Source organism: Nilaparvata lugens, chromosome X, assembly GCF_014356525.2.
Source record: "Nilaparvata lugens isolate BPH chromosome X, ASM1435652v1, whole genome shotgun sequence".
NCBI classification, from domain to species: Eukaryota; Metazoa; Arthropoda; class Insecta; order Hemiptera; family Delphacidae; genus Nilaparvata; species Nilaparvata lugens.
The window spans coordinates 35,751,253-35,778,272 of NC_052518.1; the positions used below are offsets into that span (position 1 = coordinate 35,751,253).

Genomic DNA, 27,020 nt, shown 5'->3' on the forward strand with positions numbered 1-27,020 from the left:
GTTTTTGAGAAAAAAGTTGAAATATGCAAAAAATCTAACTAGAAAAACACAGAATTCTACGTTTGATGCCCAACGATCTGAAAATCTTTTGGTTTGTGGAAAATATTGATGCTCGCTTCGCTCGCTAGCCAGGGAGCATCACTCCCTCAACCCACGGATGGATCATCCAGGAATGAGAACAGCAGACTCGCTTCGCTCGCCGGCATTATCAATTTCAGCTTGCTTCCTTCCGTCAAATACAAATTTTAGGCTCGATTAAATCACAAGTTGACTGATACTAACAGAAAAACGCTGAAAACGCAGATTTTTGTCATATCGCCGATTAAAGAAGTATCTTTGGCTTCATTTCCAAGCTCTCAATATAACATTGTGCACTTTAGTTGAACCACTGTACCGAATTTCATACTTTTTTGTCAATCAGTTCTCATAAAACTGGGAAAAAGCAGGAAAACGCTGATTTTGTGCGTATTCCCACAAGATTTTGAAGTCCAAGTTCCTAGAACCTAGCTGAGAATATGTATGAAATTTGAAAATATTCTGTCCATTTTCTCTTGATGGAGTTGAGAAAACGCAAGAGAACGCTAGAAAAACATAGATTTTTCGCATAATTCTCATGTACTTCAAGAACAACGCCTTTTAAAACATTGTACACCTTAGCTGAACCCTAGATAAAACGCAGTAAACCCGCCCATCTGGGCCTAATTCTGAAGTTTTCTCAAGACGGAGTTTGTAGACCGTAGCTACTGTACCAAATTTGAACTTTTTCTGTCAATTAGTTCTTGAATAAACCTAGAAAACGCAGGAATAAAGCTCAAACCCGATGATTCTGGGCGAATCTTTGGCTTTATTTCAAAACCTTTCGAATAAAACATTTTTACATCCCAGCTGTGCCTGTGCACTGAATTTGAACATTTTTTGCCAATTGGTTCTTGAAGGAGCTGAAAAAACGCAGATTCTTTCTTTGGAAATTTTCCTTATCCGTTTTTAGTGCGCCTCCAGAAAGCCAACCGAACATACATGCCAAATTTGAACGTATTTGGTTCATTAGATTTTTAGTTTTGTTGATTATGAATCAGTGAGTGAGTGAGTGAATGAATGATTAATCAGTGCCATTTCACTTTTATATATTACTAGCCAGTAGGAACACTTCGCTAGCCTCATCCGTCTAGCCAGGGGGCTCCGGCACCTGGGTCCCCGGCTGAATCATCCACAGATTAGAACAGCAGACTCTCTTCGTTTGCCTGAATTCTCTATTTGAGTTTTCCTCCCGTCAATAATACAAATTTTCAGGCTCGATTGAATCACCAGTTGACTGAGACCACGCAGGAGAACGCTGGAAAACATCAATTTTGGTCGTATTGCTGGCGAAATTTTGCTCAACATGCAGAACACTTTTGCATAAACAGTTTTGCTGAATCTTGAAGGACTCTCTACACAATCTCACTAGATTCTAGCTGAACCTTTGCAAAACCTCTGTTCTAACATATCACAACGTTTTCTGTTCATTTATTCTTAAAAAAGCAGGGAAATGCAAAAACACCGATCTATGAAGTATCTTTGGCGTTATTTCCAAGCACTTTCAATACAACATTTGTGCACTTTAGTTGAACCACTGTACAAATTTCAAATTTTTCTGTCAATCAGATCTTATAAAACTAAGAAAAAAGAAGAAAATCGTTGATTTTGGGCGTATCTTCGGCGAAATATTGAAGCCTTTGTGACACAAAATTTCCTGAACCTAGCTGAAAATATGTACTAGATTTGAACATTATCTGTTCAGTTGCTCTTGATGAAGCTGAGAAAACGCAGATGACACCTCAAAAACACCAAATTCTGGCGTATCTTTGGCGTAATTTTCAAGTCCTACAACAACAACAACTAAACTAACTTCCAGTCGAGTTATTTTTGGTAAATTGAATAACATTTAAATAAAATTGATATTTCCACATAATTTTTCTCCCCTGTATTGTACGTCTTAGTAACGTAATTTCGCTACTTGGAATTGATTATAATAATTAGCTTGTATTTTAAAGTTTTAGCCTATTGAAATTTTTAGATCAAATTCGGAGATTTAAAGAAATAAAATGTGAAATAATAAGGGCAGTTATCATATTCATGGATGTTCAGTTGTGAGACAGATGAATGATTATTTATTGTAGTTTTTCAGCGTGTTCATTCAATATTGTCAATATGATTGTGTGTTCAATATTGTAAATGAGTTCATAGAGTTTTATGAAAAATTCAAGAAATTGTTATAGAGTTCAATAAATTGAAGGTTGAGCATTGTTTAGTAAAAGAAATTGGGAGATATTATGAAGATTGTAAATAATAAGAATTATTATTATGATAATTGGATAATGATTTTAGACTACATTATAACGCCCTTCTCATTTCATAATAAATCCTTATAATTGCTATGTCAAAGGAATAATTCAAATGAATGAATATGCTAGATATTGCCCAATAGTAAATACAAACGAACAGTGCCATAAACATTATTGTACGTTCGTTTTGCTCATGGACAACTTACGGATTAGTAATTAAGTGACTAAATACTTCAACTATTAATCGATTATCATCATTTAACATTTCACAAACATTATACTTAACAATCACCAGAAAAGTATTTTTTTTAATATTTGTAGAATATGAGTTTTCATTGAACAGTTTTGAAAAGGACTCTAACTAGTCGAAATACCAAATTATGATTTTAGTGTTATATTTGTGTTGTAAGCTCTTTTCGCCATTGTTGAACAGAGTTTCATCATTAATCATTTGAAGATGAAGGAAGTATTGTTCAACGGCGATCAAATTCTGTTCAAGCAAATTTCATTTTCAATTTCAGTTCAAACTCTGTTCTTGGTGCCCATCATTAATTTGCCTAGAAAATAACAGTTTAAAAGCTGACCTGACATAACAAATCAAATTATTCAGAATTGGAATTTTTCAGAAAAGAAATATTCTCTTTTGTTAACTAACGGATTACTTATAGATAAATGAAGGTCTCGTTCCTCGCACACAGGCTTTGCCCATGTGAGGAACATTCTTCAAGTTTTGTATAGGTATATTGTGTATTGTTTGTACTTTCTAAGAAGAAGAATAAATATAATTTCAATTTCAATTCCAATTCAAAAGGTTCATTTTTCATGTGAAAATATTGAGATGAGATGAGACATGTGGGAATTGAAACATCAACTTGATCTGATCATAAATCATAGACTGTCTGTTGCTTTGTTGAGATTAGAAGAGAGGTTAAGTCGACCTATTTACGTCAAACAAAGTAGATGAGACATTAAAGTTTGAGTGTCTAAAAGAGACCAAAGGACAGAATTGAATTTAATTGGATTAGATTGGATAAGATCACTTTATTCATGTTACACTATAGTTACACAATATTCTGGCTTATACACCAATCCACAATAAATGACAATATGATTAGTGATATTCAACAATTTTACAAAGTGGGATGGATAAGCAATGAGAATGAAGATTGAATGAAATTTTAATCCCGATACTATTGTAAGTATATGAATCGACGGTGTTTCAACGGATAATTGTTGAATTGTTGAAAAAGGATATAAAAAATATAATTTCCATTAAAACACGACTGGAGATTGATTGATTGAGTACTTTATTCATGTAGACTACAATATACTGGCTTATACACTTACATAAAATAGCTTACAAAACAGCAAAATCATAGATGAATTTACATAATATGGACTAAGAAAATAATTATTGAACTGTATATGATATGAAAAAGCAGTTATCATATTTGTAATATGATAACTATAGATAATTATATTGTTATGCATTGACATAAATTGGCGGAGCTTTGGACATATCAATGTCCATTCTTCGAAAAGAATATTAAAAATATCCTCCCCACTACCTCCCTACCAAAACGTTAATTTCATTAATTCAACTAAAGATTCACTCATAAATGGAAATATTGTAAAAGTTCTGATTAATATGAATATTTAAGAGAGAAAGAACAGAAAATTGATAAAGTAAAATAATTATATAGGTAGATAAGATCAAATCATTGATTAATAAAATGGAGTAGGCTGAAAGTAGATCAGGGTAATCAACTTTCAGTAATATACAGCAGTGTGCAGTGGATAATTAAAATAACTTTATGTAATATACATATAAATATACAATTTATTCTATAACAGGTTTATAGGTTCGTATTGGTGGGATGGGTGAGGGATGGTTGTAATGTGATCGTTCTAGGGCTGGACAGTTTCAGTCATTTGTTCCAAAATATGTTTTTTTAAAGTCAGGATGAAGCTCGCTCGGCTCTCGATGGACCTGATAGAAATAGGAAGCGCATTCCATGCACGATGGTACTTTGGATGCATTTCATGCACTGACCAAAAAGGATTTTTTGAAAATAGTGGTTCGATGGTTGGGTATCCCTAAAGTACTTTCTCCGGTTCTAGTATGTGATGCATCTATCCTCCTACCTTCAGAAACAAATTTGAAATCATCTTTGAAATCGTTCGGATTTCCATATTACTTTCCTTGCCCTATTACCATAGGTAAGGAAAGTGTTGCTTTCCAAAAAAAATTAAGGTACCCTAATTTCAAGTTTGCTATACGTTTCAAGGTCCCCTGAGTCCAAAAACATGATTTTTGGGTGTTGGTCTGTGTGTGTGTGTATGTGTGTATGTATGTCTGTGAACACGATAACTCCATTCCTAATTAACCGATTGACTTGAAATTTCAAACTAAAGGTCCTTATACCATGAGGATCCGACAATAAGAAATTCAATAAAATTGAATCCAAAATTGCGGAAAAAATTGCGGATAATTACTAAAAAACCATGTTTTTCACGGTTTTCTCGGAAACGGCTCCAACGATTTCCTTCAAATTTATACCATGAATAGCTATTTATGAGCCCTATCTACTGAAATGAGTCTCATTTCTGGAAAAATTCCAGGAGCTCCGTAATATTCTTGAGAAAAATGACGGATAATGACTAAAAAGCCATGTTATTGCAACTCTTGTTTGGGTGAAGACTCGTCTGATTCCAGCCACAGTGATTCGCCGTTATCACAATCTAAAGACGCAATCCTTGCGTCCATAGCCAGTATGCGGACAAACATGGAAAAGCAGATTGGTGGAGTGGCCACTAATGTAACTGACATTAAGAATGAACTAGTAGGTGTCAATAGCGCTATCACCAAAATGCAGGACACTCTCGCACTGCTTGCATCTGATAATGAATCACATAAGTCGGAGTTTTTGAAAATTAGGGAAGAAAATGACAAGCTGAAAAAGACTGTTCATCTTCTTGATGACAAAATCAAAGATATGGAACAGTTTAGCAGAAAAGACAACATAGAAATTACAGGTGTTCCGTACAACCGAGGTGAAGATTTGTATGGTTTGTTGGACAGAATCGCTGCCGTTATTGATGTCAACTACAACATAAACTTTATTTCAACCGTGCACCGCTTAGGCGTGACTAACGAACGTCCCAATCCACCTATAATTGTCAAGTTCATATCTAGAGACTACAAGTCTTCGTGGATAGGAGCTGCACGGGCCAATCGCAAGAAACTGACAGCTGCTTCGCTATCCATCAACTGGCCCCCAACCTCTGTGTACGTCAACGAGCATCTTTCCCCAATCAACAAATTCATCCTGGGAAACGCGAAACGTCTCGTCCGCGAGAAAAAACTTGCAGCTGCATGGACAAGGGATTGCAGAATATACGTCAAGAAGTCTGCAGAGTCCGGAGCACCAATCACGCTGATCAAAACTATTCAGCAGATGGAGAACTTCACGACAGATGAGTCGGTCAACGTCAGCGTCGACGCCTCGGGCTGAGGATGAGTACAACAATTATAATTTCTATACAATTAAACTGGGACTGGACTTTGGATTATGTTAAACTCTCACCTAAGATAAGGACTCTATTTGTTTTTTTTTTCATCCTTCAAGTTATGAACTCAAATATCTAGGTTTTATCTGATAGTCTAATTATTATATATATATATATATATATATATATATATATATATATAATATATATATATATATATATATTCTAATATCTATAATCATCTTAATATCTTCAACTCTATGACATTTTTTATAACAAAATAGATGTGAATCACCCAGTTTTTAGGCTACACTATAAGTACATTGATATAGAAAAGCTACTTTTGAATGAAGAGAGTTGTTTCTACTTAGTTGTTGCGACTACTAAATAGCGGCAATCTGAGAATCGTAGATTGGAGAAGATACGGAACCAGACGTGGTTTGTTTTTCCGAACTTGAATTTACTAAAATATACGATATTATGATCTTATAAGGGACCTTCAATTTTCCAATGTTCGCAATATTCACACAATTCTAGGTCATAGTAATTGCATTATTGTCGATATTCCTCTTTATACTATCATCAAGAAGTGTAGCGCCAACTATCTATGGCAGACAGATACAATATTTATATCAATCTCTCATGAATAGTTTCCCACGTTCCTACAGTAGAATTACTCAAAGTAATTCTGAGCCCAGTAGGCAATTTAGCTTCAATAATACAAATACAGCATATGCAGCTTATGTATGTATATGTATGTGTATGTATGTGTATATATATATATATATATATATATATATATATAATATATATATATATATATATGTATATATGTATGTGTATATGTATGTATATGTGTATGTGTGTGTATATGTTCATATGTAGCCTGCAGTTAAACGCTCTCACACTGCTGTTATATAGTTGGTGACTTGATTATAAAACGCTTAGTTAGGATGTAAATATCATATATCATATCATTGTGTGAATGAATGAATAGCAATGTAAGCACTTACTGGTGCTACCCAGAGAGTAGCTCTCTCTTTCTATCCTCACTGGTGCTACCACAGCTCAATTACGATTACTAAGCTTACTGTGTTTCACCAAGATTGTAGGTTCAAATTCCACAAATGGATGAATTAATAACCATGAATAATATCGTAATGCCATTAGTTTCTGATAGGCTATACATATTTTTTTTTCTATGCCACACATATATAATACCAAACTTGTCTTAAACTTATGCATCGTAAATTTGTTTATCTTAACATAGGTCATAGCTGAAATTATAATTGTTTACGTTGTTATGAATAGGTAAACATTTTATTTTAATTATTTTATTCACAATCACAATCATAATTAAAATATGATTGGGAAAAGACAACAGGCATAGCCCAAAACTGTCTTCTCCCAAATTTTTTACAAATAAAAGTCTCCAAAAAGGAGGTTAGATTCCACTTTTCACTTCAAAAAGTCCAATTTACACTTCAAAACTAATGCCTAAACTAAAAATTTTAATTGAAATTGCTTCAGAGTCAAGTTTGCAATCTGTGCTTGGGCTTTATTTTATCAGACCGCTGACCTATTCAAGCCTTCACTCTATTTTGTTCAACATAATTTTCTTTTCATCTATGGGTTATTGTCATCTAAAAGAAAAACATAAAAATAGTATTAACGCTTTTCTTCCTCTCCTGCTTTAACATGTTAAATTAGTGAAACGAAATAGTTACATTTTTACTATAATAATTACTATAAATAACGGCTGTCACGTTGGGATGCTGATCATAAGGCACTAGAAGGTGGATGATAAGAGAATCGTTTGATGAACTTGATGTATCTCTAATAAGATGCACAGAGTGTGCTGATATATTTGACTTTCATGGTAAATTTAGTAATATAGATTCTATGGGAAACGGCAGTGGCATGGGCTTCTTGGTCATTCATCAGAACATACGTAGTTATAGACGTAACTTTGACGAATTTTTAACAGTATTACAGGGATTAGGGCATAAGTTTAACTGCATAATATTAACTGAGGCATGGCTTAACGACGACAGCCATCCAATTAACATTTCAGGTTACCATTCTTTTAGATCATTCAATAATCTGAACCAGAGCGATGGGTTGGTGGTCTACATCGATGAAGGACTTCCAGTCACTTGCAATGAACTGGTACTGGGCGGTCTGGCCACCTGTCTCTCTCTCACCTTTACCTGGGCGGGGGCGGCATGCGAAATTCTAGCTGTCTACCGCAGCCCCAGCACTAATCTAACTACATTCATAAACGCGTTAAACGTATATTGCAATGAACAATCGCCAGGTGTCGTCCGAATTCTGGCAGGTGATTTCAATTGCGATACGTTGAATGTTGCCCCTGGCTCTGTTGAGGAGCATTATATCGATATTTTGAGTGACGCAGGATTTGTGCCCTGTATTGACAAGGTTACACGGCCGGCCAGCGGAACCTGTATTGACCACTTTTTTGTCAAGCTTCCGCGTTTCTTCAATGCATCTTCTGTTATTCTGCAGTCCTCGGTTACCGATCACTATGCTATTTGCTTGAATATATTATCGACAAAAACTCATAAGCCGCCTAATACAGATAGAGTCATTATTAAAACAGACTGGAAAAAGGTGAGGAACACACTTTCTAGTCACAATTGGAATAGAGTCATTGAACAAAACAACGTTGACAATGCAACAGATATTTTCATTGAATCGGTACAAAACATAATTGCCGAAAAATCACATGAAGTAAAAGTTTCATCTAGAAATACTCAACTCAAACCATGGATAACTGCTGGACTAGTAAATTCTATTCGACATCGTGATAAACTCAGAAAAAAACTCAATAGACAACCATTTAACTATCTCCTTAGAAATGAGTTTACTCAATATAGAAATATGCTACATTCAGCAAGCGAGCCAAGTATAACTATTACAAAAACAAAGTTGAAGAAGCGACTGGTAACCCTAGAAAATTTTGGTCGGTTATAAACGAAATCTCAGGTCGTATAGATAATAGTAAATCATTCCCCGTTAGTGCATTCTCCCGCCCTGGTGAAGTCATCGACTCTCAAAAAACTAAAGAAATTGCCAACCAATTTAATCAATATTTTGCCAAAGTTGGGACAAACCTAGCAAATTCTATAATAACCCAGGATGCACCAGTAGTGAGAGATGATGAACATGCTGCGGACTCTGAATTTCAACTGCAACCGGTCTCAAGGCAGGAATTGGAGGAGGTAGTGAAGAGTTTGAAAGGGCGATCAGCTCCAGGTTGTGATGGAATCCCTACTAGAGTGATTAAAAACAATATTGACATATTAATACATCCTATCCTACATATAGTCAATTTAAGCATTCTGGTTGGACACTTTCCTTGCGCTCTCAAAACAGCCAGAGTAATACCTATTTATAAATCAGGCCCCAAAGGCATATTCTCCAATTACAGACCTATTTCTTTGTTGGCAACATTATCTAAAATAATCGAAAAGTGTATAAAAATACAACTGACTAAGTACTTAAATGAGTACAATCCCATCTCCAACTCACAGTATGGTTTTCAAATGTCCAAAAATACATCTGATACTCTTTTCAATATGTCTAGGGCTATCTCAAGTAGTATTAAATCAAGAAGAAAAGTACTGATAACCTTTTTGGACTTGGCAAAAGCCTTTGATACAGTTGACAGGAGAATTTTAATAAAAAAACTTGAATCATTGGGGATAAAAAATATCTCTCTCCGATGGTTTAAGAGTTACTTTCACAATCGACAGCAATCAGTTTGCATAAATGGTGAAAATAGTGATAAAGAGAATGTTGAGTATGGGGTAGTCCAGGGAAGCACCCTTGGGCCACTGCTATTCCTAATCTATATCAACAATCTGTCAAAATTAGTAGTTGAAGGTGAGTTGTATCTGTTTGCTGATGACACAGCACTAGTGTCTACTGGGAGCACTTGGGAGGAGGCCTACATGAGTGCTTCAATTGATTTGTCAAAAATAAAGAACTGGTTTGATCACAATAGCCTTACAGTAAATGTGGAAAAAACGAAGTTTATGCCAATAGTTACAAGAAATCAAGCTGATCCAGGCTCTCTAATACTAACGATGCATTCTTGTAATAATCCCAGGTCTGCTGGATGTAATTGTAGTATGATTGAGCGCGTTGATCATTACAAATACCTGGGCGTTGTCTTGGATTCCAAGATGAGTTGGGTACAACATGTCCAGTGTGCTAAGAATAGGCTCAGAAAGCTGCTTCACGCATTTTCAGAGCTTAGTAATGTTCTGAGTGTGGATCAGTGCAAAGTAGTTTACTTTGCCTATGTCCAATCTATAATACTATATGGAATTCTAGCTTGGGGAGGGGCTTCCTCCTCAGTCATTGAGCCTCTCGCAGTCACCCAAAGATCAATTATAAAAACAATTTTAAAGAGAGACTTTAGATACCCAACAAGACAATTGTTTATCGAATTTCCCGTACTGAATGTTAGACAACTTTTTATTAAATCCTTGTTGATCCACATAAAAAAATACAAAACTGAACTTCTGGGAGAAACAGTTAACCATAGCTACTCAACTCGCCACAGATCCAATTACAGCTTTGAGATACCTCAGCTGACTCACGGCTCTGAATTGACAAATCCTTCATACCTGGCCCATGTCTTGTACAGAAATGTGCCAGGGGTGATTAGGGAAGCAGAGGCATTTAGTTTGGTAGTGTTTAGGAAGAGGGTGGACAGGTGGCTGTACCAGATTGGTTGGGAAGCTTCAGAAGAACTACTCCAATCTCGTTATGCTTGGTGACCAACACGACTTCAAGGTTTCCAGACAATTGATTGGTATTTATTTTATCATTGATATAACCGATTTGACTGTTTTGCTTTTCTGGTTTATGCTTTTTTTTCATTCTCTCTTCTGAGAATTTCTGGAATCCCTGCCACTGCGGTCTTCAAAAAAATATTGTTATTTCTTCTTTATTTATTCTTTTATCAATCAAGGTATCAAGTATACTTATTCCTACATACATATTCCTACATACTCATTCTTAAATATACATCAGCACATATATTATCTATTTTATAATCAGAATATTAATAATACATCCATAATATTAGTGTATTCTCTATTATTTACTTCTATGAGCAGATTAAGCTTATTATGTATAAAGTGGAACTCCCCCCCTACACACAGATGGATAGTCTAGTAGGGGGATTCCAAAATATGTTGTATATTGTATTTCTTATTCGTGTAATATGTTTTTGGAAATAAACTGAATTCAATTGAATTGAATTGAAATTCTTGGTTTTCTCGAAAACGGCTCAAACGATTTTCTTCAAATTTATACCATGAATTTATAAGCCCTATCAACTGAAATGAGTCTCATTTCTGGAAAAATTGCAGGAGCTCCGTAATATTCTTGAGAAAAATGGCGGATAATTACTAAAAAACCATGTTTTTCACGATTTTCTCAAAAATAACTTGACCGATTTTTTTCAAATTCATACCCTGTATAGTTATTCATCAGCTCTATCAACTGGCACGAGTCTTCTTTCTGGGAAACTAATGGGGGGTCCACCCCATCCTTGAGAAATAAACTTAGTAACCTCCTTCTCGTGCATGAGGTAGGTAGCGCAGTTCATAAAAAGAACACATAGTCGAGTTATTTCATCTGTAGAACAGCTGTTTCGACGACTTTAAAAAAATGACGACTAGAAAAATCATCGAATTTCACAGTTTACACAAAGGAAAAACTACTCTGAAAACAATTATATATACATATATACAGAAGTCTGATCGTAGTTTCAAATATGAGCAAGAAAAGTTGTGTGAGTGTACCACACCAGATTTTTTCAAGATATCTCTAACAAGCTTGACTATTCGAAAAAGCCTTTGATCGGGAAGCTTTAATGATGAACTAGCAATGTGGCTGGGGTGATATGGTCATGGCGTTGGAGAGAGTAGACAATAATTTTGGCAACGCTGTAGTTTATCATTCAGAGTGACTTGCATATCGTTAAGAACAGAATTACAATACATTTAATGTGGGAAGATTAGAGATTGAACCAATAATAATTTAATGTTTCTAGGGAGGATATCGTGCATTTTCTTCAATGCATGCATGGCTGAGAATACCTTTTTACAAGTTTTGTTAACTTGTTCTGACCAGTCAGGAGTATAATAATGCCTAAATTTTCAACTGAGCTACAGTAAGAAATGTCATTACCATCTACACTAATTTTGTGAATCGATTCAAGGTCAAGGTATAGATAGGATTTGAACCAAACTAACGAGTTGTGACTGAAACCAAGAATAGCCAACTTATTCAAAAGGACTGTATGATCAACAGTATCGAATGCTTTAGAAAAATCAAATAGGGTGAGGATGCTGCATTTTCTTTGGTCCATAGCTAACCTTATATCATCAGTGACACGGAGCAGAGCTGTCTCAGTTTAATGGAATTCCCTAAAGCCTGATTGAAAGTTATGAAGCTTACTATTGTTGTCTAGAAATTTTACAACTTGAGCATGAATGAGTCTTTCTAGCACTTTGGACAATGCAGGTAGAATACTGATTGGTCTAAAATCCTCAACTTTATTGGGTGATGGAACTTTATTTAGAGGGCGAACCAGAGCAAACTCCCAGTTTTCAGGAGAATTGCCTTCTTCAAGTGACTTGTTGAAAATGTATGTAATGGTTGGTAAAACAGCAAATAACATCTTGATAAATTTAATAGGAATTTTGTCTACACCCATAGCATTACTATGAATACGTTGAATTGCTTTGAAAGTATCTTCTTCTGAGATTGGATGGGAATGAAATTGATCAGTAATTGGTATATCTAAGTTTGTAACCTGCTCTTCAAGATCATCGATATGATTAGCAATGACAACTCCGTCGCGTTGGTTGGAGTGTGAAACGAAATGGTCTTCCATATTTTTCAATGGTAAGTCAATTTGGGGATTCAATTTCTGTTTGCCAAGCCCGAATTCTTTTATCTTCTGCCAAAGTGATTTAGAGTATTGTCTATTGTTTGTCATGAACGAATTCAAGTACCTAATCTTTGAGTTGCGTAATTCCTGTTCAACTCTATTTCTAAGGCTCCTATACTCAATCAAACTGTCCAAGTCAAATGTCTTTTTAAATTTTTTTCGTGCTTTGTCTCTACGTCCCATCATCTTAAGTATGTCTTTAGTCATCCTCGGTACTCGTCGTTTTCTATTAATACTCCTTGTCACATAAGGTGCATGTTTGTCATACAAAGTCAAAGTCCAATTCTCGAAAGTCTTGACCATGTCATCAACTGAGGGTAACGCTTCAATTTGATGCCATGGAGTCTGAGCCACATCAGTCAGGAAGGAGGCTTCATCAAAGTTTTTGAAGTCTCTATGAGTGATAATTTTCTGTTCTGGCTAAGGTATCTTATGGGAAAGTACACAGTAGATCAAATCATGTCCAGAAATAGCTGGGACTAGGATTTGGCCTGCTTGAATAACCTCGTTGGGATCACTAGCAATGAGAAGGTCAATGAGTGTGTCTGATCCATTAGTATGATGAGTTGGATCGAGAGGTAAAATAGTCATGTTTAGGCATTGGAAAATAGTAGTCAGTTGAAAGTAGTCAAAGTTACGATTTATCATGTTCAAGTCGGTGTTCATATCCCCCATGACTAGTATACGGTTATAACAAGGCATAAGAGAAAGCAAGGCATTTTCGAAATCTGTAAAATGACCTATTTTTGGTGCTCGATAGCAGATACCAACGAGTAAATTTATCAGTACTGAATAAGGATAGTTCAAGTGGTAAAAATCTGGTGTGGCGCACTCACACAACTTTCCTTGCCGTTATGAAAATTGATCACGTGACGCTAGTGTTCTCGCGCATCACAAGTCTACTATTCAAAGATTTGAGCCAGCTGGTGACAGGGAAATAACGCTGGAGACACACGAGGTCTGCTATCTCTTCATAGTGAATCATTTAATAGAATCAACAGTTGCCAACAGTTTGCAATTGGATAATCACATTTTCTCGAATTTCAAGCTTATTTTTAATTCTAGGTGAAAATATTACTGGACATTAATTGTAGAGATTCTCATGCTCAATCTTTTCCATTCGACATTTTTTGTTTAAATTGTATCTGAAGCCTGATAATCGAGAATCTAAAATCAAACTTCCTGGAGCTCCTGGAATTTTTACAGATATGGGACTTGTGGCAGTTGATAGAGCTTATCGATGACTATTTAATGTATAACTTTAATCAAAATCGTTGCAGTCGTTTTCGAGAAAATCGCGAAAAACCCTGTTTTTGACAACATTTTCGTCATTTTAGCCGCCATCTTGGATTGCACACACACACACACACACACACACATACAGACCAATACCCAAAAAACCACTTTGTTGGACTCAGGGGACCTTGAAACGTATAGAAATTTAGAAATTGGGGTACCTTAATTTTTTTCGGAAAGCAATACTTTCCTTACCTATGGTAATAGGGCAAGGAAAGTAAAAAATTCACTAAACACAATTAGATGTAGATGTTGTGATCTGTGGAGAGAGAGAGAGAGAGAGAGAGAGAGAATAGAATAGAATAGAATAGAATAGAATAGCTGCCTTTATTTTTACCTAGGAGGGCGGAGTTAGGGCGCAGCCGGCCCTCTCTTACACTCAACCCTCCAATACAACGCTAAATAATTACTAGATTGAACAAATCCAATTCAGAGAAAAAAAATATATTCAATATTACAAACAAGGTAAATAAATATTATTGAAATACAAAAATAATAATCAATGAAGAAAAAAAAATAACGAAACCTAAATTATAATATTGAGATATAAATAGAAATTAAAGAGAGAGAGAGAGAGTGAGAGAGAAAGAGGGAGAGAGAGAGAAAGTGTGTGTGTGTGTGTGTGATAGAGAGATAGATGAAATGATTGTTTGAATTATTTTATTATTTTATGGAGTTCATAATATATACAGGCTTAAGCTGCGTACACATATACGCGCTTCCAACCCACACCGAGCACGCCCCGCCCTCGCACCGCCCTCGTTCCGCCCTCGTTCCTCCATCGAACCACAGTCGCTCCTCCCACGCACCCATCATGAACGTTACGGAAGATGTCAGATCTTCTCGCGTTCCCCGGTCGAACCACTCTTGCTCTCCGGTCGATCATCAATCGCTCAGCTGGAGTGACGTTCGGTTGCGGAGCAGAGCAAAAGTCTGTACGCACCTTTATATGCAGATAATATATACAATAGCTATAGAATAGCACCGTTTTAAATAAAATAACAAAGGTTGAAATGAAGAGTATTAGACAGTACAAGATAGAACGCAGTTCAAAATCAGTATGATATCATATTGTTTGTATTTGCACAAATTGGCAAAGGTTTGAACAGCTAAGCGTCTATTCTTGAAAAATGATACACGTCAATATCCTCTCTATCAACTCTCCACCAGAAAGAAGAAAACATGTGGGAAGCTTCACGATGTTGCTTGTTATCTTTGCACAGAGAGTGAAGGAGAGAGTAAAGCCAGTTATAAATATGTATCGATTTTTGGACGTACAATTTTTTAAACGGATTAAACGGAGCTTGACAAACATCATCTGTTTGACATCATCTGTTCAATCTAATAAAATTTATAAGAACGGCAAAAAACCGTACGTCCAAAAATCTATGTGTGTGTAACCATACCAAGAGTGTGAATAATTATGATCGATTAGCAATCATTATGATTGATTGCAGGAAAAAATAATATTATATAGGTTGAGGTTGAAAGAGTATTATGAAGAGAAGAGTAAACATATGTTTAATTTAAAAGTCACCAAAATACAAGAGGTTTAATATTGTAGACATTTTTAGACTTTTTGTGAAAATTTTCTTAAAAACCAATTTCTCATCAAACAGGTTTTTATTTCGACACACTCTTTCCTGCCTCATTTTGAAATACCAATAGAATGTGGTTCCATATACTACATAACTCCTTATACTGTACTCACTTCAGGTTCCTTCTCTCACTATTACGTGTCATCATTCATGATCATTCTTGGGTTGAGTTCAATTCCAATCCTTTAAATTTGAATTCTATGTTTCTCCGTATACATCATTCTTCATTATGTGACACTACAACCCGATAGTCGAGTTTTGGCCTGCTCTACATTCAGTCTCCACCTTTCTCTATCCAGTGCAGTCGTCTTCCATCGTCGTATTCCCAGCTCTCTTCAAGAAGAAGGACTCTCAGTCCTTCTCCAGTTGGGTAGCCGTCTAGTTGTCACCCCGACTACTTGACACCTGGTCATTTTGGCCATAGGCAACTACTTGTACCCTCGTAAAAATATGCCATTGCATTCAAGTTGTCCCCCCGACTACTTGACACCTACTGGACCAAAGGTGCCAACTAGTCCCGACCGTAAACGACAACTTAACACCTCGCACCCTCGCGTCAGGGTGTCCCCTCGACTAGTTGACACTTCCTTAAAAAGGAGACAAGTAGACAGGGATGGCTCACGTCTACATGACACCTTGCACGCTGGCGTCAAGTTGTCACCCCGACTACTTGTCACCTACAGAGCACTAGTTGGTACAACTCATACCCCCGCGGCGTAGGGAGGGGGGATCAAGCAATTTTCATTACAGGTTATGATGTAGAATTGAATTCCAAGCACTTTTGGTTCAGTAACATTTTCCCGTCAAACGCACAGTTCGGGAGATATTCGCCGTCTTTGCTATTTTTAGGACACATTTTTTCGAGCTAGTTGAAATTGAAAACAGAAAAAATAAGCCCTTTTGATGACTGAGCCAGATGTAGAACACAATATTCTAAACACATTTTGCTCAGTTATATTTTCCCGTCAGACGCACCGTTTACGAGTAAATTGAGCCTAATGCTAGGACAGTCAAATTTTCATCCATCAATGATATGGCAGATGAAGCTATCAGTCTGGTTATCAACTGAGGTATCACATGAAGTCTGGTAAATAATATGAGGATGAGTAATTATTCATACACACTTGCGCTCAGATTGCAATCAGACCATAAGAAGCCCAATGAGAATCTTCAAGTTGTGTCTGTGTCTTCTACACTCACACTGTTCAAACAAATTTTATAACTTGTTCACAAGTTATAAATAACTTGTCAAACTTATAACTTGTCAAACAAATAACTTCAAACAAATAACTTGTCACTAATGCTAGACAAATATTTTGAGGCTCTTTCAACTTCCAGTCTGTTCCAATACTTATTCTTGATTGCATGGTTCAAAAGGCTCACTCACAAAGACATGATGTTGAAAATACAAAATTAGGAATCTCAATGCCTTTTCATATAGAACTTGATAGTTTGGCTTCATTTTCCAACTTTCAAATGAAGAGCCAGCCGGAATGGTGATTTCTAGTGGAGTGAAGTCGAGGGGATAGGTTGTCATAACAGTAGATGACTACTTGTACCCTCGTAAAATTATGCCACTGCCGTCAAGGTGTCCCCCTGACTACTTGACACCTACTGGACCGGAGGTGTCAACTAGTCCAGACCGTAAATGACAACTTTACACCTCGCACCTTCATGACAGGGTGTCCCCCCGACTAGTTGTCACCTCCTCAGAAAGGATACAACTAGACGGGTATGGCTCACGTCTACTTGTCCACTAAAAACCGGGTTTAAAAGGGGACAACTAGTCGGGGTGTCAAGTAGTCGGGGTGGCACCTAGTCGCGTACCCCTCCAGTTCGTCCAGCCAACTGAGTTTTGGGCGTCCCACTTTCCTTTTTCCTTGTACTGTGCAGTACAGTACATTCTTTGGTGCCCTTGCCGAATCAATTCTCTGGACATGTCCTGCCCATTCTTTTTCCTTTTATTACACCAATAATGTCAGGTTCCCTGAAAATGGCATAGAGCTCCTGATTGTATCTCCTTCTATAACCATCTTCTTCTCTAACTTGCCCAGTATCCTACATAGAATTCTTCTCTCAAATGCGGCTAAACTCTGCAATCCTCTACCGTCAATACAGGTCAAATTGTTGTCTTATATATTTGGAGTTTTGCCTTCCTGAATAAAAGTCTTGATCGTAGGACCCTGGAGACTCCAAAAAATGCTCTATTTCCCAGGCAGATCCTTCTCTCAACTTCTATATTGGTGTCATCACTGGAGGAAATCAGGGAGTCTAGAAAAACAAACTCGTCTACTTTTTCAAAAACATAGTCATTCATCATAAAATCTCCTGCATATGTTCTCCGAGGTGCCACAACCATAAATTTTGTTTTGTCCTGATTGATTGAAAGCCCCATTCTTTTGGCATTTCCCTCTACTTCCAGGAAAAGTCTTTCCATATCCTCTTTCCTTCGCATGACCAGATTAATGTCATCTGCAAAAGCCAATACTTGATGCATCCTATTGAAAATGTTGCCTCTTTCATTTACTTATGAATCCTTTATAACTTTCTGCAGTACAAAATTGAACAGGATAGGAGACAATGGATCTCATTTCCTTAGGCCTTTTTTTACATCGAAAGACTTGTGTACTTCACCCCCTAGCTTTACTTCACAATATGTCCCATCAAGTGTAGCCTTCACGAGGTGAACATATTTAGCTGGAACTCCTAACTCATAAATTGCCTCCAACAGCTTCCGTCTATCCACACTATCATAGGCGCTTGCGAAGTCAATAAACAGGTGGTATGTCTCTATCTATCTATCTGATGCTCTACACACTTTTCCATCATTTGGCGCAGGACAAATATTTGATCTGTTGTGGATCGCTGGAAACGGAGCCCGCATTGATAGTCTCCTATTATTTCTTCCAATAGGGTTTTGATCTTTCACCAATAACTTGAGCCATAACTTTATATTAATACAATATTTACTAGGGCGATTGTTCTATAATTGTGGCACTCAAACATGTCCCTTTTTTTGTAGATAGGACATATAAGTCCCTCAACCCATTCTACTGGTGAAATCTCTCACCTCCACACCTTTTTGATTAGGTGGGAAATACTTATCCAGAGGCTCTCACCACCATGTTTGATCATTTCCGCTTGTATATTGTCTGCTCCTGCTATTTTATTATTTTCAAGTTTACCTATGGCATTCAATCTCTTCATAGGATGGAGGTTCTACCTCTTGCTCAGGCTGGACCACTTGATCTTGTCCTTCCTCCTCCACCCTTGCAGTGTCTTCCTGATCGAACTCTTCTTTGTAGTATTCTGTCCACCTCTGGAACATTCCATCTTGGTCCATTTCCATTTTCCCCTCTTTGTTCCTCATGCCCTTGATGTACGGTTTGAAACCAGACTTTATTTTCTTCAAGATTGTGTAGAACTTTCTTGTATCGTTTTCTCTGTAGCTCTCTGTCATCTGGGCAACTTTTCCTTCTTTGAACTGTCTTTTCTTCCTCCGGAAAGTACGTACCTCCATCCTTCTCTTGTAACATTCCTCATTTCTTCTTGTCCGCCGGTTAATCATTTTCCTCCATGCATCATTTTCCCTCTGCTATCCTTTCACACTCCTCATCTTACCATTCGTTTCTTATTTCATGTCCAGCTGTTCCCAACAGCATCAGCTTCCTTGCTACTTCCTCAGCTACCTTGCTTAGTGCTTCCTTTGCTATCTTCCAGTCATTTTCCACAGTGCCTCCTTGCATCCCATTTTCTTCCTTTTCCAGTTCGTCTTTTAACCTTTCTTGGAAGGCATTCCTTGTGTTGCCATCAACTATGGGGTCGAGATTCCATTTTTTCACCTTATTGTATCTTCTTGATCTGGTCATTGCAATTCTCTGCCCTACTTTGCTTATCACCATGAAGTGGTCTGAGTCAGCATTTGCTCCTCTATAGGAGCGTATGTCCATTATATTTGATTTATGCCTCCTGTCCACTAGCACATGGTCTATTTGATTCCTTGTTCTTCCCTCCGGGGATACCATTTGCATTTTTACTTTAAAATTTGGAAGTCACCGAGGACTTTAGAACGAGATTCCGCTTTCAATTACATTATTTCATTTGAGTTTCTCCGAAAACAGACTGAATTAGAATGAGATTATTTATCTTCGGAAATAATTTTTTAATAATATACATCAATAACTACATCAATATCATCAAAATAAACTATGATATTATGCTGGTACCCCAGTATCACGCAACGGTTCAGTACATTTTCAAGTTTAAGTGCAGTACTTTTTATATCATAATGACAGCCACATCCACTGTGGGACTAAACAGGGAAGATCCAATTATTTTTGTAGGCTGTGATATTTATTTCTGCATATAGATGATAATAATTTTGATTCTGGAAGTTGTCTCTTAGCCTTAGATGTATTCTAAATTGATTAATATGTAAAGTTGCATTTTGTTGAGAAGAGAGAATTATCAAAGTCTTAAGATTATTTGATGGTAAACAGAATTAGAAATCCATTTTTGAGTAGAAATTGAAAAACAGCATGATAAAACAACTTCGAGTAGTAAAATAATGAAATTCAATGATAACATGATGAAGAGCGAATGAATCAACATTCATTGAACGTACAATGCAGTGAAGCTGGTAGGCTATTAGTAGGCTATATTATGTGTTTTTTAGTTTGGAGAGTAATCAAAATTATCAGATTTTTTTTTATTGAGAGAAATGTGGAGTGAATGAGAATTTCATTGTTGAACTCCAAGTTGATAATTTCGTAATATATCTTACTTCAATTAGAACTTCACTTCAAATTAATGAAAAAAAGATAACCCACTTGTGTGAGGAAGTGTTTAAATATGATACATTTGATATATACAATCTTTGACTCAAGCAGCCAGTTGAAGCTACTTGTTAAGTTTTGATTTTCTTACTTGATTACTCAGCGTTAAATCAATGTGATAGCATAGAGATAAGATAGCATACGAATATATCCCATGACATCTGGATTTGGTACCATGATTTGGTTTGTGTCCAAATTTCACTGTTATGTGAAGCCGACTATTGTTGTTTATTACTGTACAACAGTATGTCTCAATCATTTTGTCATAAAGAATAATTTCAATTATGTTTTCATTTCACTTTTCCTTTGCAAGTTTTCGCAATTCAAGAGGCAATGGGTTCGAAAGATATGGAATTCTGCTTTCTGGTGCTCTTTCACCATAGTTATTGTTGAATCTGTAAGGTCTATAAATTATATTTCTCAATCCATACTTAATTTTATTGATCTCTCTGAATTGGTTTCTGGAACGTGTCAGATCTATATGATTGGCTGTGGCGCACATTTACATAATTCCCAATAGCTGACGATCCATACCATCAAATAGAGTTCTTATTATTATTTTTACAATACTCTGTCATAGTTGTTTTATATATTTTGGTGCTGAGCTGTATATTGAGATACCGTAGTATGCCTATAGGGTACTTTGTGTCATTGAGAAGTGAATAACTTTTTTAGTTCCAACAGGAAAACTACTTCTACTTATACTAGAAAACTTACCAAGTGCTGCTCTCATTATGCTTCTCATTATGTGAATCGTTGTGTGATTTGAATCTCATATCAAATCGAAAGTTATTCTCAGATGTTCTATACTTTTACTGAAATTAAGTTCTCGACAGTAACAATCATTCATTCTTTGGCTTCTCTGGTATTCTGCTTCATGAAATTCGTTTTCGTCAACATCAATTCTTTGATTCTTAAATACTATCACCTTCGTCTTTTGTGCATTGATTTTTACATACTGTTATTAGAGAAATACTTAGTGCCAAATGAAGATAGACTATTGTTGTATGAATCTCAAACTAGTTTCCATATCTCTGTGTATCACGTAGAATAATAATTATGTTTTCAACAGCATATTGCAGAATTTTACTTTTAAAATCTGAACTAGCAAAATCACTCACATAATTATTAATATGTTGGATGTGATAGGTGACAAGATACTTCCTTGAACCAATCCACATGTTAGCTTATAACTGCTGCTGATATAACTATCTTCACCTGCATGCAAAGTTCTATCTAGAAAAATTTCCCCAATAATCATTGTAGTTTGCCCCACTACCTTTTTGGTATTTGCGAAGCATGATTTGTTAATTCACAAGGTCAAATGCCACAGTCAAATCAGTTGCCACTGATATCATAGTCAATCATTGCGAATGATTTTAGTTAGGGTACACACTATCTCAAGTTAGCAAATAACAGTTTAGCTTGAACAAGATCGTGAATACCCTTCCAGCAAATCTTGGAGCATCACAGTATTTTGTTGCAGCAATACAAATTTATATAGCAATATAATGAAATGATAATTGGTTTCAGCGAAGCTATCTTACCTTTAAATATGGGTGCAATCTTGAAGACGCCAAGACCTCCGATGGTTAGCATCTGACCGAGAGCCAGCTCGAGGAAAAACATGGGAATCCCGGCCAGCAACAGTGTGAGGAAGTAGGGGATGAGAAAAGCACCCCCACCATTCTTGTAGCAGAGGTAGGGAAATCGCCACACATTGCCAAGTCCAATGGCAAGCCCGACTACTGACAAGATAAAGTCGAGTTTATTGGTCCAGCTGCCTCGTTCGGGCAGCTCATCCAGCTTTTTGCTGCTAGCCGCTGCAGCCGATGCAGCTGGTGCATTTTCGCTGAGCTCGAGTCCAAGTAGTTGTGACTCATGCGCCCCCACTTGCTGACCCATCACACTGCTACTGCTCTCTGCCATCCCTGCTGCGTCAGCCCTATTCCCTCAGTCCTACTCCAAGCCCTATTCCTGAAACACATTATTATTTATCAAATTTCGATTCAATCACAAACTGAGACTATTAATCTACTAGAAATATTTCCAATTAACAATGACTAGATTTTGTAGTGAGCTTGAAGTAAAGTTCCGTACTTTGACAACGTTGAGTCTTTCAGCTGAAAAGTCCTGCAAAACATTCGGCTGGCTGTCGACCTGAAAGTTGCTATCCAGCCAAATGATATCCTTGCCAAAGTGAGTAACGTTCAACTTCAAGTTCTCAAAAATAAACTGCTATTCATTATCAATTTTCTATATTTCTAGTGAATTCACTCTTAAATTGCATCAAAATTATGTCAAATATTTGGCATTATTATTTATTATAGGATTATACTATAATCACAATTAAAAATTGTCGATTGATAATCAATCAAAAATCTGATTTAATTGGGTTCTATAACAGACTCATACTTATAAAAGTGTATATACTTATCAACTTATCTAAGCGATTGCTTATTAGCGCAACCACTGAGTCAAACCGCTTCCCGAATTCTTCAATATTAGTTCATATTTTTCAAGAAATTGAAATATTTATGTTATTATATAATAATATTCACCCACCAGACGGCACTTGGCTATGGAAAAAAGTGGCCTGTGATGAACTCTTTATTGTTAAAAGTGTTTTTTGATAATATTCCATAAGGATCATTATTAATTAATTTATTCGTCTATATCAGTCAGCTTTTAGGAGCGGTAGCAACGAACGTGTTTTATAGAGCTCATGTAATTATTTCCAAATGTGGGTTAACGAACTGCTGTATCCAGTAAAATCGGGACTCCGAAATAGTGCTCGTTGGTGTGTGTGTGTGTGTGTGTGCGTGTGCGCGCGTGCGGCAGTTACTATGTGCGTTGCCCGGTTCGGAAAACTCTGTTTAGGGAAGTGCTGAAGGCTGTGCAAAGGCTAAAAATAAACTTTTCCTCCACCTACTGTCTAAAGTACTTACTTTACTCCCTGAAACCTAATACTAAAGAGTCACTTTTCCGCTCTCGGTAGTAAAAAACAGAATAATTCCCTAGGGAGTAAAAGTAACTCCATTTAAATAACATGGGGAGCATCTCTATTTTGAAACTTACATTGTAATAGGTTAGAAGGTCTAAGCTCAGATGAGAAAGCATAATAGAGGTGTCTGTCATTGAATCAACTGAATTCAATACCACAACCAGAAATTTTATCAACTCATGAAATATATGTTTGTATGACAATTATTATATTCTTAATATTAGTAGACGATAAAAATTTATACAATTTTTAAAATATTTTATTCTATTCAAAATACCAGCCAACAAATTTTTTTGATCTGCAATTCAAATCTTAACCGCGTGATCTGTAGTCAGCCATTTTTGGTAGCTGCTCAGCTGATATAATTGTTACAACTTTTGCCGATAGATAGCGCAATCGGCAGTGCCAATCAAACGACCGGTTTTTAGGTTTAAGATTTAGGTTATGTTGTTAGGAATCATTGTCACCAATACGTAAGTTATTAGAATGATTTTATTTGCAGTTTCTATAAAAAAATGTAGATGGAGGAAAAATGTTGTGTACATCACAAGCGAAAAATACTTTCTCTCCCTCAGGAAAATTGCTGCCCTCGGCTTCGCCTCTGGCTTCAAAGTTTTTCCCACAGGGAGAAAAAGTCGTACTTTTCACTCTAGATATACAAATAACTATTTTACCCGTGATATTTTTTGATTTGTATAGCTTATCATGAAGCTATCAAAATGAAAAAGTTTTCTTGGGAAAATTTTTTTTTCTGATCATTACTTTTTGAGATATGAGCGCCCAAAGTTTAAATTTTTGGGACAGAATATTTCAAATTCGGTAAGAGATAAATCGATGAGATTTGGAGGATAGATTCTTGTATTTTTGATCTAGTGAAACAAATATTTTTTGAAAATATAAATTTTTAAGATAGTTATTCAATTTACTAAAAATCACTAAAATTGAATAGATAGCTGTCACAAATGGGTATGAAGAAAGTATGGTGGACAGATTATTGAGTAGAATTAATAGACAAATTTCAATCAATTCTAGCTTTGTAGGATCAAACTGTGAGGAGGAGACTTGAATAACAATCCCATATTTAGGCCTTGTATCTGATAAGATAGGTAGGGAATTGAAGAGGAATGGATTCCATGTTGCTTCCAAGACCAAACCGATTTTAAATAGTCTATTTAGCTGGAGTAGAGAAAAATTGATATTTGGGATAAAAGCGGGATGTACAAACTTAAATGTGATGATTGTAATGCTTGTTATGTGGGTCAGACTGGTAGAAGTTTCAAAAGTAGAATTAAAGAACACATCAGAGATTGGAATAAAGAAAATGGGGAATCTAACTTTCCAGAACATTTGATAACAAATAATCACAAGTTCACAGTTAAGGAGAATGTTCAGTTTCTGCATGTTAATAACAAAGGCAGATTTTTGAATATTCTAGAGGCTTTAGAAATAACAAGAGTAATTAAGGAGAAATTCCCAGTATAGTTCAAATGACAAGATACATTTGAACCAGTACAACACTACAAATTTAGTTTTATCATAAAATTGTAAGCATACATTAGTCAATAGTTTTTCCATTTACATATTTTTATCATCTTTCACACTTGTTTTCTTGGTTCTTATTTTGTACTGAAAGTGAATTTTATTATCATGGCGATTCACCGTTGAGTGGGAGGAGACTGTCTAGCTAGGCCAATGGCAGGCGTTCATGCCCTCGACCAATAGCAGTACTCACCTACTAGTATAAATTCTGCTGCTCTTGTATTTAGTTTCAGTTTATCAGAGATTGACAATGGTGTAATAACCGAAACCGGTCTTTCTAATTATCAATAAATCAGTGGTTTTTTGACAATTTCTCAGTCTTTTCCATTAAATATGAATAATTACCACAATATCAACTTCTCAACTACACAATAAAATTCTAAGACGCTAGATTGGCACATGTATGAAATAAACTTGTAGTTCTGCGAACAGGAGACCTCACTCATGAATACAACTCTCAATCTAATGAGAAGGGCCAGTACAATAAGTACAGTATATTGTGAAGATTTAGCCATGTCCTCTATTATTCTCTCCATTGAAAGTGCTAGAGACACTGTTTGCAGGGACACCGGACTTATCAAGGAGGTGCCTTTATATCGTCTCCATATTTACAATATAAACATATATTACAACTTTTTTAATAATTAATTATATGGAATCGGTCAACTGACGGAAAAATAGAATATGCAGTAGGCAATTTAGATGATGAATCCTCTCACAGACGATGGTGAGATGGAAAATGATTCTAAATAAGATGAGTTTGTTGGTGACAATGACATTAGGTTGCTAATGATGTTTTTAATGAGAAGTGGATTCAATGTTATGGCTTGTTATGCCTATACAGAATGTTAATACTCACAAATCGGTTTCCAATCTCATACCTATAGGAAAACAAAAGACTTGACACTGTAGAGCGACACAGAAATGCATACAATACAATAATTATTGTACCTGATAAACTGAAAATTCAGTTAACAAATGAATAAAATAATAACTGATAGTTATTATAAGCGAAAAAGTAGGAACATGAATTGCTGTATATTCAAAGATATGAAAAAGTAACTTTTGAGGTTGGTTTACGGTTTTTTAAATATTACAAAAAAATCGGAGGTCTTACCAAAAATCGTTACACATACGTTTCTGCGCCTTGTTTCAAAGAACTTGCATACCAAATTTCATCCAAATTGGACAATATAACTGCGACTGTAACTGCGGTACAAACAAACAGACAAAAGCCGATCGAGTCGAAACTAAAAACCTCAGCTTCGCTTTGGTCAACAAGCAAGGCCTTTCAAAGTCATTGTAGAGATCTCCATTCTTCTTGTGATCCAGAAGAAATAAAGAATGATCTCAGCATCAGGGGTTAAAAATCATTGATGTAGTTAAGAAAGAATAGAGTAGACGGTAAAGATAATGGTAATCCGACTTCCTCTATTCATGCTCACGTTTGAGAATTCAGAAGACGTTAAAAAATATACGACATACAGTACATATTATGCTACATGAGAGTAAAAATTGAAGCCCTCCGAACCAATCATATATACCTCAGAGCAAACGATGTCAGCAATACGGACATACTCAAAGGTATTGTCAACATGAAGCCATATGTGTCAAATGTGCTGGCAAACAGTTGACTATAGAGTGCACCAAGGCTAGGACTACTTCGCCCAAGTGCTACAATTGTGGTGCAGCTCACCCTGCAAACTATTGGGGTTGTCTAGTTGCCAAAGAACTACAAAAAATCTGAATAAGAATAAAAACCCAACATTCGCTATTCTTAAACACAAATAAGAAAAAAGTTTAAAATGTTTCATATGCTCATGTTACAAAAACGAATACCTATGATGATCAGACCCAAAGAATCAGGACAAATAGGATGGTTCAAACATTACTTCTATGTTGAAAGAGATAAAGATCATG

The 27,020-nt window shown here is 36.1% G+C and overlaps 1 protein-coding gene across 1 annotated transcript in view; it reads right to left on the bottom strand.

Annotated features, from left to right (window-relative positions):
- Positions 1-27,020, bottom strand: part of LOC111049205 (sodium- and chloride-dependent GABA transporter 1) — a 168,510-nt gene that overhangs the window by 111,892 nt on the left and 29,598 nt on the right. Inside the window, exon 2 of the mRNA XM_039443210.1 lies at positions 22,105-22,534. Coding sequence (XP_039299144.1) covers positions 22,105-22,486 — 382 coding nt within the window. The 5' untranslated portion in view covers positions 22,487-22,534. The remainder of the gene's footprint in view (positions 1-22,104; positions 22,535-27,020) is intronic.